This window comes from Tripterygium wilfordii, chromosome 2, assembly GCF_013401445.1.
Source record: "Tripterygium wilfordii isolate XIE 37 chromosome 2, ASM1340144v1, whole genome shotgun sequence".
Classification (NCBI taxonomy): Eukaryota; Viridiplantae; Streptophyta; class Magnoliopsida; order Celastrales; family Celastraceae; genus Tripterygium; species Tripterygium wilfordii.
The window spans coordinates 743,096-758,206 of NC_052233.1; the positions used below are offsets into that span (position 1 = coordinate 743,096).

The 15,111-nt window shown below is 37.1% G+C and overlaps 2 protein-coding genes across 4 annotated transcripts; one reads left to right on the forward strand and one right to left on the reverse strand.

Annotated features, from left to right (window-relative positions):
• The first annotated feature begins 238 nt into the window (after positions 1-238).
• LOC120014058 (phosphatidylinositol/phosphatidylcholine transfer protein SFH3-like) lies at positions 239-5,064 on the forward strand. 2 transcript variants are annotated; one of them, XM_038865989.1, is made up of 13 exons: positions 239-483; positions 873-1,023; positions 1,702-1,951; positions 2,062-2,161; positions 2,267-2,533; positions 2,609-2,686; positions 2,811-2,912; positions 3,003-3,052; positions 3,218-3,317; positions 3,415-3,507; positions 3,661-3,747; positions 3,938-4,061; positions 4,279-5,064. In XM_038865989.1, the coding sequence occupies exons 2-13, from the start codon at positions 978-980 to the stop codon at positions 4,734-4,736; spliced, it is 1,755 nt and encodes a 584-aa protein (XP_038721917.1). In that variant the 5' UTR covers positions 239-483; positions 873-977; the 3' UTR covers positions 4,737-5,064. The 2 variants fall into 2 exon arrangements, with proteins under 2 accessions (XP_038721917.1, XP_038721925.1); XM_038865997.1 differs by lacking the exon at positions 239-483 and having other exon boundaries at positions 894-1,023; positions 4,279-4,658; positions 4,771-5,064.
• A 472-nt stretch (positions 5,065-5,536) lies between these two features.
• Positions 5,537-12,919, reverse strand: LOC120014047 (phosphatidylinositol/phosphatidylcholine transfer protein SFH8-like). Of its 2 annotated transcripts, none has more exons than XM_038865969.1 (15): positions 12,705-12,919; positions 12,454-12,605; positions 11,247-11,550; positions 10,616-10,715; positions 10,221-10,487; positions 10,032-10,109; positions 9,789-9,890; positions 9,399-9,448; positions 9,168-9,267; positions 8,735-8,833; positions 8,527-8,643; positions 7,907-8,039; positions 6,580-6,980; positions 5,960-6,034; positions 5,537-5,877 (listed from the first exon to the last, which is right to left on the reverse strand). In XM_038865969.1, exons 2-15 carry the CDS (start codon positions 12,485-12,487, stop codon positions 5,857-5,859), a joined length of 1,881 nt encoding a protein of 626 aa, XP_038721897.1. In that variant the 5' UTR covers positions 12,488-12,605; positions 12,705-12,919; the 3' UTR covers positions 5,537-5,856. The 2 variants fall into 2 exon arrangements, with proteins under 2 accessions (XP_038721897.1, XP_038721905.1); XM_038865977.1 differs by having other exon boundaries at positions 8,527-8,640; positions 12,705-12,918.
• Positions 12,920-15,111: the final 2,192 nt, after the last annotated feature.

Here is a 15,111-nt window from a genome sequence, read left to right on the forward strand (position 1 = left end):
AAAACAAGCTCCATACTAAATCCCAACAAATGTACCTTCCCTATGTGTTTTTGAATAGGTAAGTTAGTTAACATTTTTCAATCTATAATTTTGCACATTCCACCCTAAAAATAGAAACACTAAATAATTTTTAAAGAGAATTAAGTGACTAAATAGTAATAATTCTCCATATTATCCAATACAATTAAGTAGGTAAGTTAGTTAGGATGTTTGTAAGAGAGAGAAGCTGTCTGGTATACAAATTGTATGGTGTGGCACGCATTTAGAGATCTCTCTCCCTTATTTTTCTCAACTGATTTTGTGTTAGCTAGATTTTAGACCTCGTCAACTCGATTACATCTCACAAGCTCTCATTTTTAGTCTCTGATTCTGTCCATTTCGTCCTCGCTGTCAGATTAGCAAGCCTTCATATATATGTGCAGCTTCTCTACCTTCCTCTGCTCACTTCCCTTCCTACATTATTTTTTTTTTCTCTCTCTAAAGGTAACATCTTTGTTTCTCTCTCTCTTTCTCTTCTTTTTCTTTGGTTTTATGTCTCAATCTTTGTTCAGACATGGAATACCCATGTTGAATCCATCATAGCTAAAACCCTTTTGTGCTAGCAAAATTTTTTTGTTTTTGAGTAGTATTTGCATATACCCAGATGAGTTCTTGCACCAATTTTGGTTGGGTTGTTTTATTTTGTTTATGGGTTTTGATGTGTAAATTGGGGTTTCTTGAATGTGAAATCTTTACTGGTTTTCAACATTGAGATTTTGGGAGAGTTAAATATGATTGTTTTGTGTTTGTGGAAATGTCTAAATGTGTGGTTTAATGTTTAATTTTGTTTTGATGCAAATGTCTCAATGTTCTGACGTTTGGTATGGTTATAGGAATATTTATACTGGTGAGGGCTTGATTTTGGGCATCTTGGTAATGAGTGCTTGATCCTCCTGCCCTTCTTCTTTCCATCTCAAATTGAGCAAACCGATTTAATCATGGCCGACGTTATGTCTGGACCGATTGATCGACACATTAGGGCCGGTATGCATTCTAAAATCCGTTACTTCCTTTGCATTTCGTCTTTTCAATCGATTATTCTGATTCATTTTGATAGTTAATACTGATTTGCTGGAGTTTTTAAATGGAAAAAGATGGGCAAAAGCTAGAGGAATGTTCAGAAAATGGAAATTTTGTATCAGGTTCATATATTTTTGTGGATTAAAGAGCCTGAAAATGTAAATGTGAAGTTTCAAAGTTAAATTCAAAAAGACAAGTTTACAGATGGATAGACGTAATAAATTGTAAAACAGGTGCTCCATGAATGTAGGGAAGAAGAGAAATAGAGTTGCTTTTCCAAAATTTATTGAAAATGGCTTCTTCTATAATTACATTAAGCACCTTTTTCTTTTTCGGTTTTTCCGCTTCTAGGAAGCAGTATTAATTATCATATCAGAGAAACATAAAACCTGAAAAATGTTGTCCAGTTTCTGGTTCAAGGATTTGATTGGTCATTTTTTAAAAACCTTTGTCAGCTGTGATTGCTCAAAATTTTATGGTCCCTTGGAAGATTCTATCTACTATTTACGTTTCTTTAGCTGTACCTTGGGAACCAAATGATAGGCATAGATATAGAAGACTTATAGCTTGAGCTCTATCGCTTACAAAATTTCACCTCTAAAGTTCACCTATGTCTTTTTTTTTTTTGCAATCCATTAACAGGTCTTGAAGACACCTCTGAGGATGAGAGGAGGACAAGACTTGGGTCTCTTAAGAAGAAGGCAATTAGTGCCTCAAACAAGTTCAGGAATTCTTTGACAAAGAAGGGTCGGAGAAACAGTAAAGTTATGTCTGTAGCGATTGAGGATCATATTGATGCAGAGGAATTACAGGCAGCCGATGCATTTCGCCAAGCACTTATTTTGGAAGAACTACTGCCCTCTAAACATGATGACCATCATATGATGCTAAGGTTACACAATGTTCCTATTTCAGTTGATGATGACTGAGAAGAGAACTCATACTATTTCAGATTTATTTTTAACAAGAAAATTAATGGTCACCCATTGTATCACGACACAGATTCTTAAGGGCAAGGAAATTTGATATTGAGAAAGCCAAGCAAATGTGGGCTGATATGCTTCAGTGGAGGAAGGAATTTGGTGCTGACACAATCATGGAGGTAAACATGTGAACAGATTGAGGTTTTATTTATTAAAAATCTTAGTGAAGATTTCGCCCTTGACATACATCTCTGATGTTATACACACGTTGTTTCCTTGTTAAGGAGTTTGACTTCAAGGAAATAGATGAGGTCTTGAAATACTATCCACAAGGACATCATGGAGTTGATAAAGATGGGCGACCTGTTTACATCGAAAGGCTCGGTCAAGTTGATTCTAACAAGCTGATGCAAGTGACAACAATGGATCGCTATATCAAGTACCATGTAAGGGAGTTTGAGAGGAGCTTTGTTGTTAAGTTCCCAGCCTGTTCAATTGCAGCCAAGAAGCATATTGATCAGAGCACTACTATTTTGGATGTACAAGGAGTGGTATGTGGATTCAATTTCTTTTTCTCCTCCCTTTTTCCTCCTTTTTTTTGGTAACTGACAATATTGGTATCTCAGGGGCTTAAGAGCTTCAACAAAGCTGCAAGGGAGCTCGTTCAGCAAATTCAGAAGATTGATGGGGACAATTATCCTGAGGTTCAAATTATACTGGGGCCTTAAGTTTACGTCTTCTTAGCTTCTCGCTTGTCTTGCCTCACTAGCATGAATTGTAGTCTTTTTCATTTTAGACGATGCTGATTGGATGTTCTTATTGTTGTAGACCTTGAACCGGATGTTCATCATCAATGCTGGTCCTGGATTTAGGCTCCTATGGAACACTGTGAAGTCATTTCTTGACCCAAAGACAGCTGCGAAAATCCATGTCAGTATAAATCATTCCAACTGGTTTGGAGTTAAGCTCTCCTTATAGCTACTTAGTTACGACACTAAACCGTGATGAAATTTCTTTCAGGTTCTGGGGAGCAAATACCAGAGCAAGTTGCTAGAAATTATTGAAGCTAGGTAAGAATACTCTTGATCATCAATTTTACGTAAAAGGTGGGGCTTCTCAGTTTCCAATATAAGCCCATAGACTATAAGATTGATTTTTCAATCATACAATATGGAAATGCATTTGAAACTGCTCCACTAACCCTCATCTCCCCTTGGTTTCTGGGACGGTATCAGTGAGCTGCCAGAGTTTTTGGGTGGAACTTGCACTTGTGCTGATAAAGGTGGTTGCATGCGCTCTGATAAGGGCCCATGGAATGACCCCGATATACTAAAGGTAATTTTTCCTCTTTAATTCCAATTGGATGTTTACAACTGAGCATTGAAAATCATTAGATAAGAGCTCATGACGTTTTCTTGTTTCGATGATGCAGATGGTTCAAAATGGTGAGGGCAAATGCCCTGGGAGAATATTGTCAGGAATTGAGGAGAAAACAATATCTGACGATGAGAAACCATCACATCAGGTACTTGGTCCAGATCTCAAGTTTTTTTTTTTTTTGTTAATATTTTTATACATTTCTGATTTCTGTAACACGATTAATGTCCATTTATCATGTTGTTCAAAAATCTCAGAATTATGTAAGTAATAATTTCCCCTTTTTGTGTATAACATGAAGAGACATGATTCCTTGGGCTCGGATGCTGGTAATCAACTTCCGAGGGAGAATGTGGAGCATCTGCAGCTACCTCCAGTTCCAGAAGAAGTACGTTTGTTGCTTTTTGATTTCAATGTCATCTGGATTTGATCTTTATGATATCATTAATAAGCTGATTAGGAAGGCCATTGAGTTCAAGACTCAGCAAGTGATTTTTGGAGTTCACCTTCCATTCTCAATTCCTGTAGAATATCGTAATTTACTACTTCTCATTGATAATTCACCTCATATATTGCAGTTAACAATCAAAAAGAGGTGGAACGGTGGCTATGATAATGAGAAAGTGATTCCCATGGTTGACAGAAATGTACATGCTGCCTGGCTTAAACCAGTACAGAACGATAAACTCGCCGTATCTAGAGGTACATGGATTGTTTTTCATGATGGTTAATTTGTTTTCTGTAAAAATCTACACAAGCTCAGATGTTCACCTTAAAATTTTCACTTTCGGATAACGTTTATAAGATTTGTAGAGCTAAAATGGTTGATTACATATGGACATTGCTAAGATAATGCTCTTAGAAAAAATTCTAGGAAGTACTAACATCTAGTGTGACCTTTGGTTTCCGAACCCAACAGATGGATTCTCTGCTCATGATGCCCGCAACCCTGGAGGAATGAGCAATAACATCGTCACTGGGATCATGGCTTTGGTAACGGGCGTTATCACCATGGTCCGGTTGACCCGTGACATGCCTAGAAGACTTGCTGAAGCTGCTCTCTATAGCAGTCAAGTATATTATGATGAAAAAATGTTGAAGGCTGGTCGTCAGTTACCAGCACCAACCGTCGCTGGCACTGAATACATAACCATGATGAAGCGCATGGCGGATTTGGAAGAGAAGATGATTACTCTGAGCTCAAAGCCTGTATTCATGCCACCCGAGAAAGAGGAAATGTTGAATTCTGCTCTAGCCCGCGTTGATAATCTAGAGCAAGAACTAGAAGCAACAAAGAAGGTATATCTACTTGCTTCTCTTGGTATCTATATTCAGCGAAAGCACGACAACTCAATTAGGATAGGAAAATTGTGCTGATGGTTTCTTTTTTATGGCATTTCTTGATTTGCAGGCACTTCAGGATTCCTTGGTAATACAACAGCAGCTCCTAGCATACGTTGAAAAGAAAAAGAAGAAGAAGAAGAAGTTTTTTCTATTCTGATTGAAGAACCCCAGTGTGCCGGTGAGGTAGAACCGTAAAAGACATGGGATTTTCATCCTAATATCTACTGATTTTGGTGGCAATGATGATAATTGAGCCCCACAGAAATCTGTTCAACTGCTCTAAAGAGAATTGTTTGCTGAGTGTAGCATTCAACTTGAAGCCCTTGGTATAATATTTGACTCATGGAGAGTCTGCAACTTCTTTTGTGTATATATATATGTTGAACCAGCTCTTTGTTTCTAGTGTAAAGAAGGCCTTCATGGTGCTTTCCAGGTTTAATATAGTAGTAGATACTAATGGAAGAGAAGGAACATAAGCAAAACACACAAAAATGAGACCATAGAGAAATCCAATCGCGAGAAAGTTAAACAATAACATCTTGGTGCAATGTATGTTCTTATTCAGCTCAGGGTTGGAGCCATGATTTTAGATAAATGGGAGAAAAAAATATTGCACCAAGAGAAGCCCCACCCCAGTTAAGGTTATATAAGCATGGGAATTTCAGTCCCTCCCATCGCTGCATCTCTGTGCGAGAGGTCAGCACTCAGCACCCAGCCATTGTTCCAGATTAAAGCTTCAGATTCAAATTTTATTTGGCGCACTGAGTCTCTGCACGAGAGGTCAGCACCCAGCCGCTGTTTCTCTGCTGTAAAGCATTGCAAAGCATCCACAATAACAACTTAAGATTGTTTAATTAATATGATCGCATGAAGGGTGGGGTATTTAAATTCCCAGTAGAACTCACTCATCAGTTCGAGTATCACAACACGAGTGTTAAAACAACTGAAACCACAAGTATTTTCGAAACATAGCCGTTCATTTTGCAATGAGAATTCAAATCCTTCACAATCCACAGAAAATTGTTGTTTGAAATAGTATATGTTCAACAAGATCAAACATGTTATTGTATGTCCGGCTCTTAGGGATGCAACGACACTCGAGTTTCAAGCCCATTAGTCCTGGCCAGGCAGTCTCTCTCCACAGAACAAACATCTACCAGCAGAACTTCTTTTTCTGAAGTGCCATAAAAAAATTGTATCAGCCATATGTATGGTCAAGTTTCTAATACATAAATAAACTAGATCGATCCACCTACCCGGAATTTGGCTTGTTCTTGACCGTCTATGTAAGCAAGCAGCTCTTCTTGCTTCTCTAAAGCATCATATAGTGCCTGCTCAGAAAATAGCACATCATCGAGTTGTTATGCTACTTTCAGCAACTATAGCTATTGAGAAAAAATTATGGACATTCGTGCTCATAAGACACCCACCATGCATGCTTTAAAAAATGATACACACAACGTATACATGATAAAACACAAGTGACAAAAGCCTACAATTGAAGTTCAATAACTAACAATATCATTAAGCGATCAAATATATGGTTATTATTAAATGCCCCGTCATTATAAACCAGATCTATGACGTCCAAATTTTGTAGGGAACATAAATTAGGTTGCATACGGTACTGATAAACAAAGTACAAATGATAATAATGATCAACATTTATCCTGAAACAAACAAGGATGTTAAGAGGTGAGTGAAGCTTTAGACGACAGATTGAATGGAACGCGAGAATCAACATATCAGAGTCAAAATAGTTGTCATTATTGTTTCCTAATCAATCTTAAATGATAAGGATTAAGGCTTGGATAATAATGATGACAATGGTGATTTCCTCAGACATAAGTATTACTAAGGAATTATGAAACTGTACCTTCTTGGTAGCAATCAGCTCCGCTTCTAGGGCATCGACACGACAAATAGCAGCATTAAGCAGCTCCTCTTTCTCGCAAGGCATCTCTGATGGCTTTGCTTGAAGTGTATCAACTTTCTCCTCTAGTTCGCCAAGCCTTTTCAGCACCTTGGACAGGAGATCGGCCTCTGTAAATCCTGGTGTTGGTGAAGGGGGACGGAATTCCTCCTGTGTTGAATAGAAGGCAGGTTCAGGAATAGTTTGTTCATGAGCCGAAGACGTGCCAGGAAGCTTCTTAGTAACACGGTACGACACTGAACGAAAGAAAGTGAGAAGCGTCATAAAGAAGGCCATTAGTGCTACAATAATCCGAGCATGAATTCCCTCTGGATTCTTTTGGGTATCTGGTGAGAAAACTATCCCTGCATTGACAAAGAATTTTTTTAAAAACATTTTATATGAAGCGACGATAAAAATTAAATGAACAAATTAAGAAGCTTTGAAAGCATCTGTATCCAGCACTGCAGGGTAGCATTATGCATAATTAGCAGAAGCTATAACGAAATATATTCTAATCATTTCAAACATTATGAGGTGTATACATATAACATATCATATGATTACATGGACTCGGCTGTAACAGTCTTAGGCTAATATTGTTAGATGAAGATTTGATTTCTCCGATTCTCCCTGGATGAAGAGAATGAACAGAAATGACTCTATAAATTAGCTATAGAGATTGAGACAAAACAACTGTTCAATAGATGGATTATGGCCAAAAAATTACTGACTCATCCAAATAACAAAGAGATAGAATGCAGTTAGGAAAAAAAAAATGACCCTCCACCCTTTCATCTAGTTTCAATCATGAATAACTAGTTCTGTTCTATTACAAAAGTGTGCGAACAGTTTCATCAAATCTGTCTTCAAATATGCTACAAGCTTCGTATAGAGCTAATGGAGTAAATGGAGGTCATTACTGGTGCTTGGGGAGATTGGACCCATCCAAGTGAAGGCCACTAGCTTAGCCTCTTTGTAGTTCATTCCGCTTTAATACATTTTCTTCCCATTCCAAAAAAGAAAACAAAAGAAACGGGAACCAATGGAATAAATCTTATTGCCACAATCCTTTTTCTTTATGCTGATACAAGGTCAGGGATCATAATCACTGACTTATATGTAAATCATTTAAGCATGATCCAGGCATACAATCAAGTTATAAATAGAGCAAGGACCGTCTATGTATGGAACTGTTTATCAAACATAACAAGCATGAAAATAAGACAGAAACATTTAAAGTAAATTGTAAAAGCAGAGGAAAAATAAAAAATAGAATTGCTTTGCTAACCTTTGGAAGTAGAGGGCCTCTGGATGGGTACTTGCTTTTTCCAACCATCATCAACCGGTTTGTCAACCATAGGGACATATTCATCATAGCCTGAGAAGCTACCAGCATAGCTTACTTTTCCAACTACCTTAGCCTGCAAATCAAGAAAGTGCAATTGAAGAAAAACTTGCACAATATCTGATTCATTTCAATTGCCTATTATGGTTATCACTAATTCTCTCCAACACCAGTGTTAAATAATTTACTTTCCAAGTTATGTAAATAAAAATATTGTGGTAAAATTCAACAGTCAGAGGAAGACAAATGCATGGTCATTTTTGCAACCCAATGGAGTAAAAGTGGCTCAAAGAAAGTGCAAGTGCAATTTCAATTCCCAGTGAAAAAAGTTAACCAAAAGAAGTTCTCTGTTAAAAACTTCACAAAAATAAATTTCCACATTCTAAAGCAGATTTGGAAGAGTAAGAAGGGGGTCCTCAAGATCATAAACACTCTTTTCAAAAAAGAAGAAAATCATAAACACATAACTCCTGCAAGGTATTATTCTCTCAAACATTCTCAATTAGTCATGCCTTGTCGAACTAATATAGCAAGCATAATGAGAGAGAAACATTAAAACCTACCTCTTCACGAACAGGAGTCAACCGAAGATGTGAATAACTCTTCATTGCTTTTGGGGAAGCAATATCTTCTGCTTCAGATCCTGACTCCGCAGTAGAGGTATCACTACCTTTTAACTGCTTCAAGACAGTAACAAACAAAATAATGGGGCAATCTTGACAAGAAACAAGCATGTAGGTATAGGAACCCATAACACTCAGATGGTCTTACCATTGGATACTGTGGCTTGGCATAAGCAATGACCTTCCCCTCACTGTTTAAAACTTTTACAACCTGCCTAGCACGTCGTGCTCCACCGTTTATAACCATCTGCACTCAAATACATCAACCAATTTATACAAATGCATTTCTCTCTGACTGTTCGACAGGGATGCAAACACCTGCCTTAGGATGCGAAGTAATACAGCAGCAACGAAACAAAGGAAAGGTAAAAAGAGAGGAACAAAGATCAAAATCTAACAGCTTCAAACAGAAAACAGAAGTGCAGAACAACAATCTCCCTATGTCAAGATTTTGTTAGGGACAAATATGACATAAGCAGTTTTACACATGCATTAAAGAGAGGCTATTTACATGATACGGAAGGTGACAGAAAAGAAACCCTAGAACTGCAACTTGAGAATCACAAAATTCAGAATAAAACCTTTAATATTTCTGGATTTTTCCATGGCCCTTTATCAGACTGAAGACAACCTCCCTGATCAGCACAGGTACAAGTACCACCTAGAAATTCTGGCAACTCACTACAAAAATTGCAATTTTGATACATGTTAGTGCAAGTATGACTTGGATAAACATAAATACACAAAAAAAGAGACTTCTAATAGAAATTGAAAAAAGCATTCGCATCACAAACAGATTGTATCCCAATTACCTAGCATCAATTATCTCAAGCAATTTGCTCTGATACTTGTTACCAAGAACCTAATTAAGTCCAAACAAAAAATATGCACATCAGTAAAAAAAATAAAATATATATATATATATATATATATATGAGATAGCAAACCAACAAAACATGTGAGCATATGGCCTAATGGTAGAGTTGCAAGGGGTGCAACCTAGATATCACGTGTTCAATTCCTGGGCTAGAAAAAGCCTCCCCACATATTATGTGGGGGGTCAAGTTTGTGTATATTTTGTTTGTCCCTCCGCCCACTGCGGGAGCCTTGTACACATGAGTTGTTTACCTTTTTTTATATCAAGCCCAACAAAGCCACCAAAAATGTTCCCACAGTAAGGAAAAAAACCATTTTAGACTTACATGAATCTTGGAAGTTGTTTTGGGATCTAGAAAAGTCTTTATGGTATTCCAAAGAAGCCTAAATCCAGGACCAGCATTGATGATAAACATCTGAAAGAGAGTCTGCAAAATGTAAGAAATTATATGTCAGTACTCAGTTGTATGGTATTATTTTATCTGCCTCTATATATTTGTAACGTAATAAATGTGAAACATTCAAGGAGTAAGTGAGTAACCAATTTCAATAGTCTTTTGATTACATACCTCAGGATAATTATCACCATCTATTTTCTGTAGCCGCATGATAAGTTCCCGAGCAGACTTGGTGAAGTTCTTTAAGCCCTAAAGATCGTGAAGTGACACGTGATTAGTCACAGCAATTACATCCATATTCACGTGCATATACACAGATGGTACCTATACCAACGGGATAAAGGCAAGTAGGCAACATACCACGCCTTGAACGTCTAAAATTGTGGTGCTTGAATCTATATGCCTCTTTGCAGCAATGGTACAAGCCGGAAACTTCAAAGCCATTGCCCTCTCAAACTCCTGTACATGGTATTTAATATATCGATCCATTGTCGTAACTTGCATAAGCTTGTTTGGATCAACTTTCCCCAGTCGTTCAATGTAAATAGGCCTTCCCTCCTTATCCACACCATGGTACCCGTGTGGGTAGTGCTTTACAACTTCAATCTTCTCTTGGAACTCAAAATCCTGGCACCATGAATATAGTAAGCACACATGAAAAATGCAGGCAAAAAGAAAAGATAAATTGAACCTAATAAATAAATAGACAAAAGGTTGAGCATCACTGCAAGCTACCAATCATGGAATGTAGTTACCTCCACAATAGTATCAGTGCCAAACTCCTTCCTCCATTGAAGCATATCAGCCCACATGTGCTTAGCTTTATCAATATCAAACTTTCTCGCCTTCAAGAACCTGCAGGATGTTAAAGGCTTACAAAGGCCATTGCTACACAATCACAATGTTCATGACAAGATGAGCTGTTTCTAAAAAAACTATCAACAATTCCCATTATAAATGTCATGAGTGAGAATGAAAAAGACCCCAAGAAAAACCAAGAGGACCTCGGTTAATTAGAAACTATTAGCACATACTATACCAGTAATAGCTCACCATACAACTAGATGTGAAATAAGCAACGTCTTTAAATTTTTCAAAAGCTATGTATAATTGACAAGAACTTTTCATCAGTAAAACAAGAAGATGAAAATGATCTTCCCTGGTTAACCCTCACGGTGCTTAGTTCCCAACTGGAACGGGTGGCTCAAAAAAAAAAAAAAAAACAAAGCATGGCTTTTGCTCTAATAAGGTGGTTTGTATCATTACATCACAATTCAGAAGGAAAAAAAAAACAACTAAGAAAAAAGCCAATTAAAAAAAACCCAGGCAAGTTGTTGTATGCATAACAGTTCAGAAAGAAAGAAAGAAAAAAAAGATTGGACAGACCTCAACATCATATGATAATCATCATGTCTTTCTGGGAGTAGCTCATCCATAAGTAATGCCTGTCGGAATGCATCAACCGCCTCCAGCTCCTCAACATCTCGAACATCCTCAATTGAAACAGAGCTCACTCGGCCAACACTTTTTCTTCTACTGCTCTTCTTCTTGAGAGAATGCTTGAATTTAGTAGACGCATTTATTGCCTTCTTTTTCAACGATCCAATCCTTGTTCGCCTCTCGTCCTCCGAGTTCTCAAAGTCAGATTTCCTTTCTCTCCTCTCGTCACTACCAGAAAACCCCTCAAAACCTGTCATATATCAAAACATCAAGTGATTGAGAAAGAGAGGGAAAGAAGTGGTCAGCGATCTGGGCAATGAAACACGTGCTAAAAACTACATTATCAATTCAATCTCACAAGCACTAAAGAAAACCCCTCAAAACCTGTCATATATCAAAACATCAAGTGATTGAGAAAGAGAGGGAAAGAAGTGGTCAGCGATCTGGGCAATGAAACACATGCTAAAAACTACATTATCAATTCAATCTCACAAGCACTAAAGTTAATTAACATCTTTTACACCACTAAAAACTCAACTTTCATCAAGAAAAATAAAGGGGCAGTGAAAATTTTCCAAAAGCTTTTATACCTCCAAGAATTGTTCTCACAGAAAATAAGAATTCATCACTGAAGAAAAATCCAACTAAATTTCAAAAAGAAAATAAAGAAAGAAATAACAATAACTGAAAGTTGAGGTGGATTTCAAAAAATCTATAGTAATTGACCTGGAAACAGAGTTCATGATTTCAAAAGAAACTATGAGCTATGAGCTTTATTATCAAGATAGCTGAGGAAAAACATCAAATAACCGATGACTGTAAAGCTGAAAAAAAAAAAGTAGTACTGATAATGGAAGAAAGAAAATCAAACCAGTGCAAATTCCAAAATTGGTATCTTTCATTACTCTAACCTAACCCCACCATCCGACTCAATTTAGATAAGTTCTTCACAGCAAAAACGAAATAAAGCACTGGAATTGACGAACAACATAGCTCAAAAGCTCCAATCTTTCTCAATTACTCCAAATTCTCACCACCAAACTGAAACTAAAAGTAAAACCCTAAAAAATAAAAGAAAAGCATTCAAGAACAACGACGAAATTCACATAATAAAAAATCCATCAAGATTCCAGAAGACGAGAGATCAACTCACAAGGCCTCGCGAAACGATCCAGAGGGCCCGACATATCGGAATTCGGCACGAAAGCTGAAACTTTGTGGATAAATTCGGCTAATCGATCAACAACACCGACAATGCAACAGCTTAGACCCTCTCAACACGACTCGCATTCCAATCACAAAACCCTAAACAGATCGAAATCTTGAATTCAACACCAAAATTCGGTGATGTGAAGACGAAGTCGAAGAAATAATATTTACAGAAAATAAAAAAAAAATTTGTACCCGACGGAGAAAACAATATAATGTCGGTCACGAGGAAGATCAGACGGCCATAAATGCATCTGACAGTAGAATTCCAACAGATCTGCGAATTTCTTTCCGTATAACGGATATATATGATAAATCACATTAAAATAAATTAAATAAATTAAAATTCGCCGGATCAAACGACGGCGAAATTGGCGAGAGAGATATAGAGAGAGAGGGCGTTTAGAGAGAGAGGGAAGTACGGGTTTATAGGTGAGTAATTAGAGACAAAGACGTGGAGGTGTGGGCCCATTAGAGGTGACAAAACAAAAATCAAATTCATATCAAAACAGATATTATTGAATGTTTCTTGTTTATATTAAACGGTCCAAAATTTTCATTTCCTTTTGATGTTCAATTTGATTTTTGTTTGAAACAAAAAATATATCATTAAACTCGTAATCTCAATCAAAATATAATCATTATTTTTTTGAAATTTATAAAAAATTGTATCAGTGTGTGATGGATTTATAGTGGGGTCTGCTGTAAAAAATTTACAACAAACCCCAGCCACTCACAAAACTCTATTTGGTACAGACGATTGAACTTGTCCGATTCGGATTAAATTAAGTTTATACATAAGTTATATATTCGAAATTAGGATCCAAACATAATTTTTTTTGTCCGATTTAAAACTGAATTCCGATCCAAACATATAAATCTTGTCCGTACCTTAATCAGAATTATATCATTTGTCCGAATTAAAATCAATGCGAATTTGATCACTTAAATATATCTTAAATTTAATCTGAATTATGGTTCGTACATATAAATATTTCTTAAATACTTGATCTTGTCCGACCTAAAAGTCTGAAGCCGAATTTTTGCCACCCTAGAGCCAATGGTGTTTCAAGATTGTCGGTATTGACACGTGGCAGTCAATATAGGGAAGTTGCATCAGAAAAGAGGTGGTAGCCTGATAGGTGTGAATACTTAATACTTGATGTAGACGTAGAGAAGAGAGAGGATGATGGTGGGCTGGGCTTTGTAATTGAGTAATGATATGAATTTATTTCTTTTATAATTTTTTTTTTTGTGTTTTTGTCCAACAAGAAACTTCTATTTTGTTTTATTTAATTCCACTCTTCCGTTTTTCCCCAATTTTTATTGAATGATGTCCGTACAAATGGCACTGAGAGAGTATGATGATACCCTAAATCATCCTCCTCATGAGATGTTGCCATGCGTGTCCCCTAACTAAAGGAAAAGTAACCGAGCAATATGATCAATCGGAAATATCTCGGTCGACATAGAATGTCACCCCCGACAATACTCTTCGGAAGCGTCTAACAGAGCATTTGATTGCTAATCCAATAAATGTGAGACGAGTCGGCGAGTCTGAAGTGAGTGTGAAATGAACATTATCATGTTTGATATGAAATGAATAGTACAATTTTCATACTACCTAATTTTTTGTACTTAAAAATAAGAATAGATTAATTTAATGGTTGTGATTACTTTTTAATATCAAACTCATTCTCCGTTGTGGAGATTAGTCAATCTCATCATTTTAGTGAACTTGACTAATCTCTATAATGAAGGAATGAGGGTAGGATGAGTTTGAGATTTCACCCTCGCAAACTTAACAAAACGAGAGAATGAATGATTCTCACCCCGGCTCGCCTCATTTCCTTCTCAAAATGCCAACCAAATACCTCATAAGAGTCATTGCCTCACTAACCAGGTGATCAAAACACAAGGAGTACTGAGGAGCACTAATCGCCAAATAAGGAAGAAATCAAGAGGATATTTACTCCTATAAAACTCGTGCCAGAATCGTGAGAAATCTGTTGTTCGCTTATGGAGATTTCCACTCAGATAAATCTCTCACAATTTCACTTTTCACTAATAACTAAAGGGAGAACTCCTAGCACCAAGCAATCTCCATAAATTTATTTTCTATCGAGCTAACTTGAGAGTCTCCTCTGAGAGACACTTCGGACACCCCAAAACTCACATTTTCTCCTATACAGACTAGACATCATTCTCATGATTTTTAGCTTGACCCCCCTCATACGTCGACAGACCCGAGCAGTCGAGGAACCCGCTCAATTTTGACTTCATCTCAGTCAGAGTCGAGGGAAACAAAAAAACACTACACTTCAACTATGTTTTGTGACATGATTGAACAACTCCCTGTTGATATTAATCACGCGGGACTTGGATTGTAGGCCAGAAGGGCCCGTTCACAAAGCCCAGATCAGGTAACTGGATGAGGATGGAACAAAATGAGAAGGCCCAATTGAAAATGGACAGGCCTAATCATACAGAGAATTACCTTTGTAGATTGCACTTTGTAGGGGAGATTTTCAACAAAAGTGAACTGTTACCTCAATATGGGCCGAGTCTCTGGTGTAAGTGGGCCTACTCAGCTTTAATAAAA

What these genes read in the sequence shown, in the direction of transcription:
- LOC120014058 (XM_038865997.1), top strand. Translation starts at nt 978, where the DNA reads ATGGCCGACGTTATGTCTGGACCGATTGATCGACACATTAGGGCCG. An exon ending in ATGGGGACAATTATCCTGAG is followed by an intron (nt 2,687 to 2,810) that starts GTTCAAATTATA and finishes TTATTGTTGTAG; the next exon opens with ACCTTGAACCGGATGTTCAT. An exon ending in ATGAGAAACCATCACATCAG is followed by an intron (nt 3,508 to 3,660) that starts GTACTTGGTCCA and finishes TATAACATGAAG; the next exon opens with AGACATGATTCCTTGGGCTC.
- LOC120014047 (XM_038865969.1), bottom strand. Translation starts at nt 12,487, where the DNA reads ATGTCGGGCCCTCTGGATCGTTTCGCGAGGCCTT. An exon ending in AAACAACTTCCAAGATTCAT is followed by an intron (nt 9,449 to 9,788) that starts GTAAGTCTAAAA and finishes GGACTTAATTAG; the next exon opens with GTTCTTGGTAACAAGTATCA. An exon ending in CTTGAGATAATTGATGCTAG is followed by an intron (nt 9,268 to 9,398) that starts GTAATTGGGATA and finishes CAATTTTTGTAG; the next exon opens with TGAGTTGCCAGAATTTCTAG.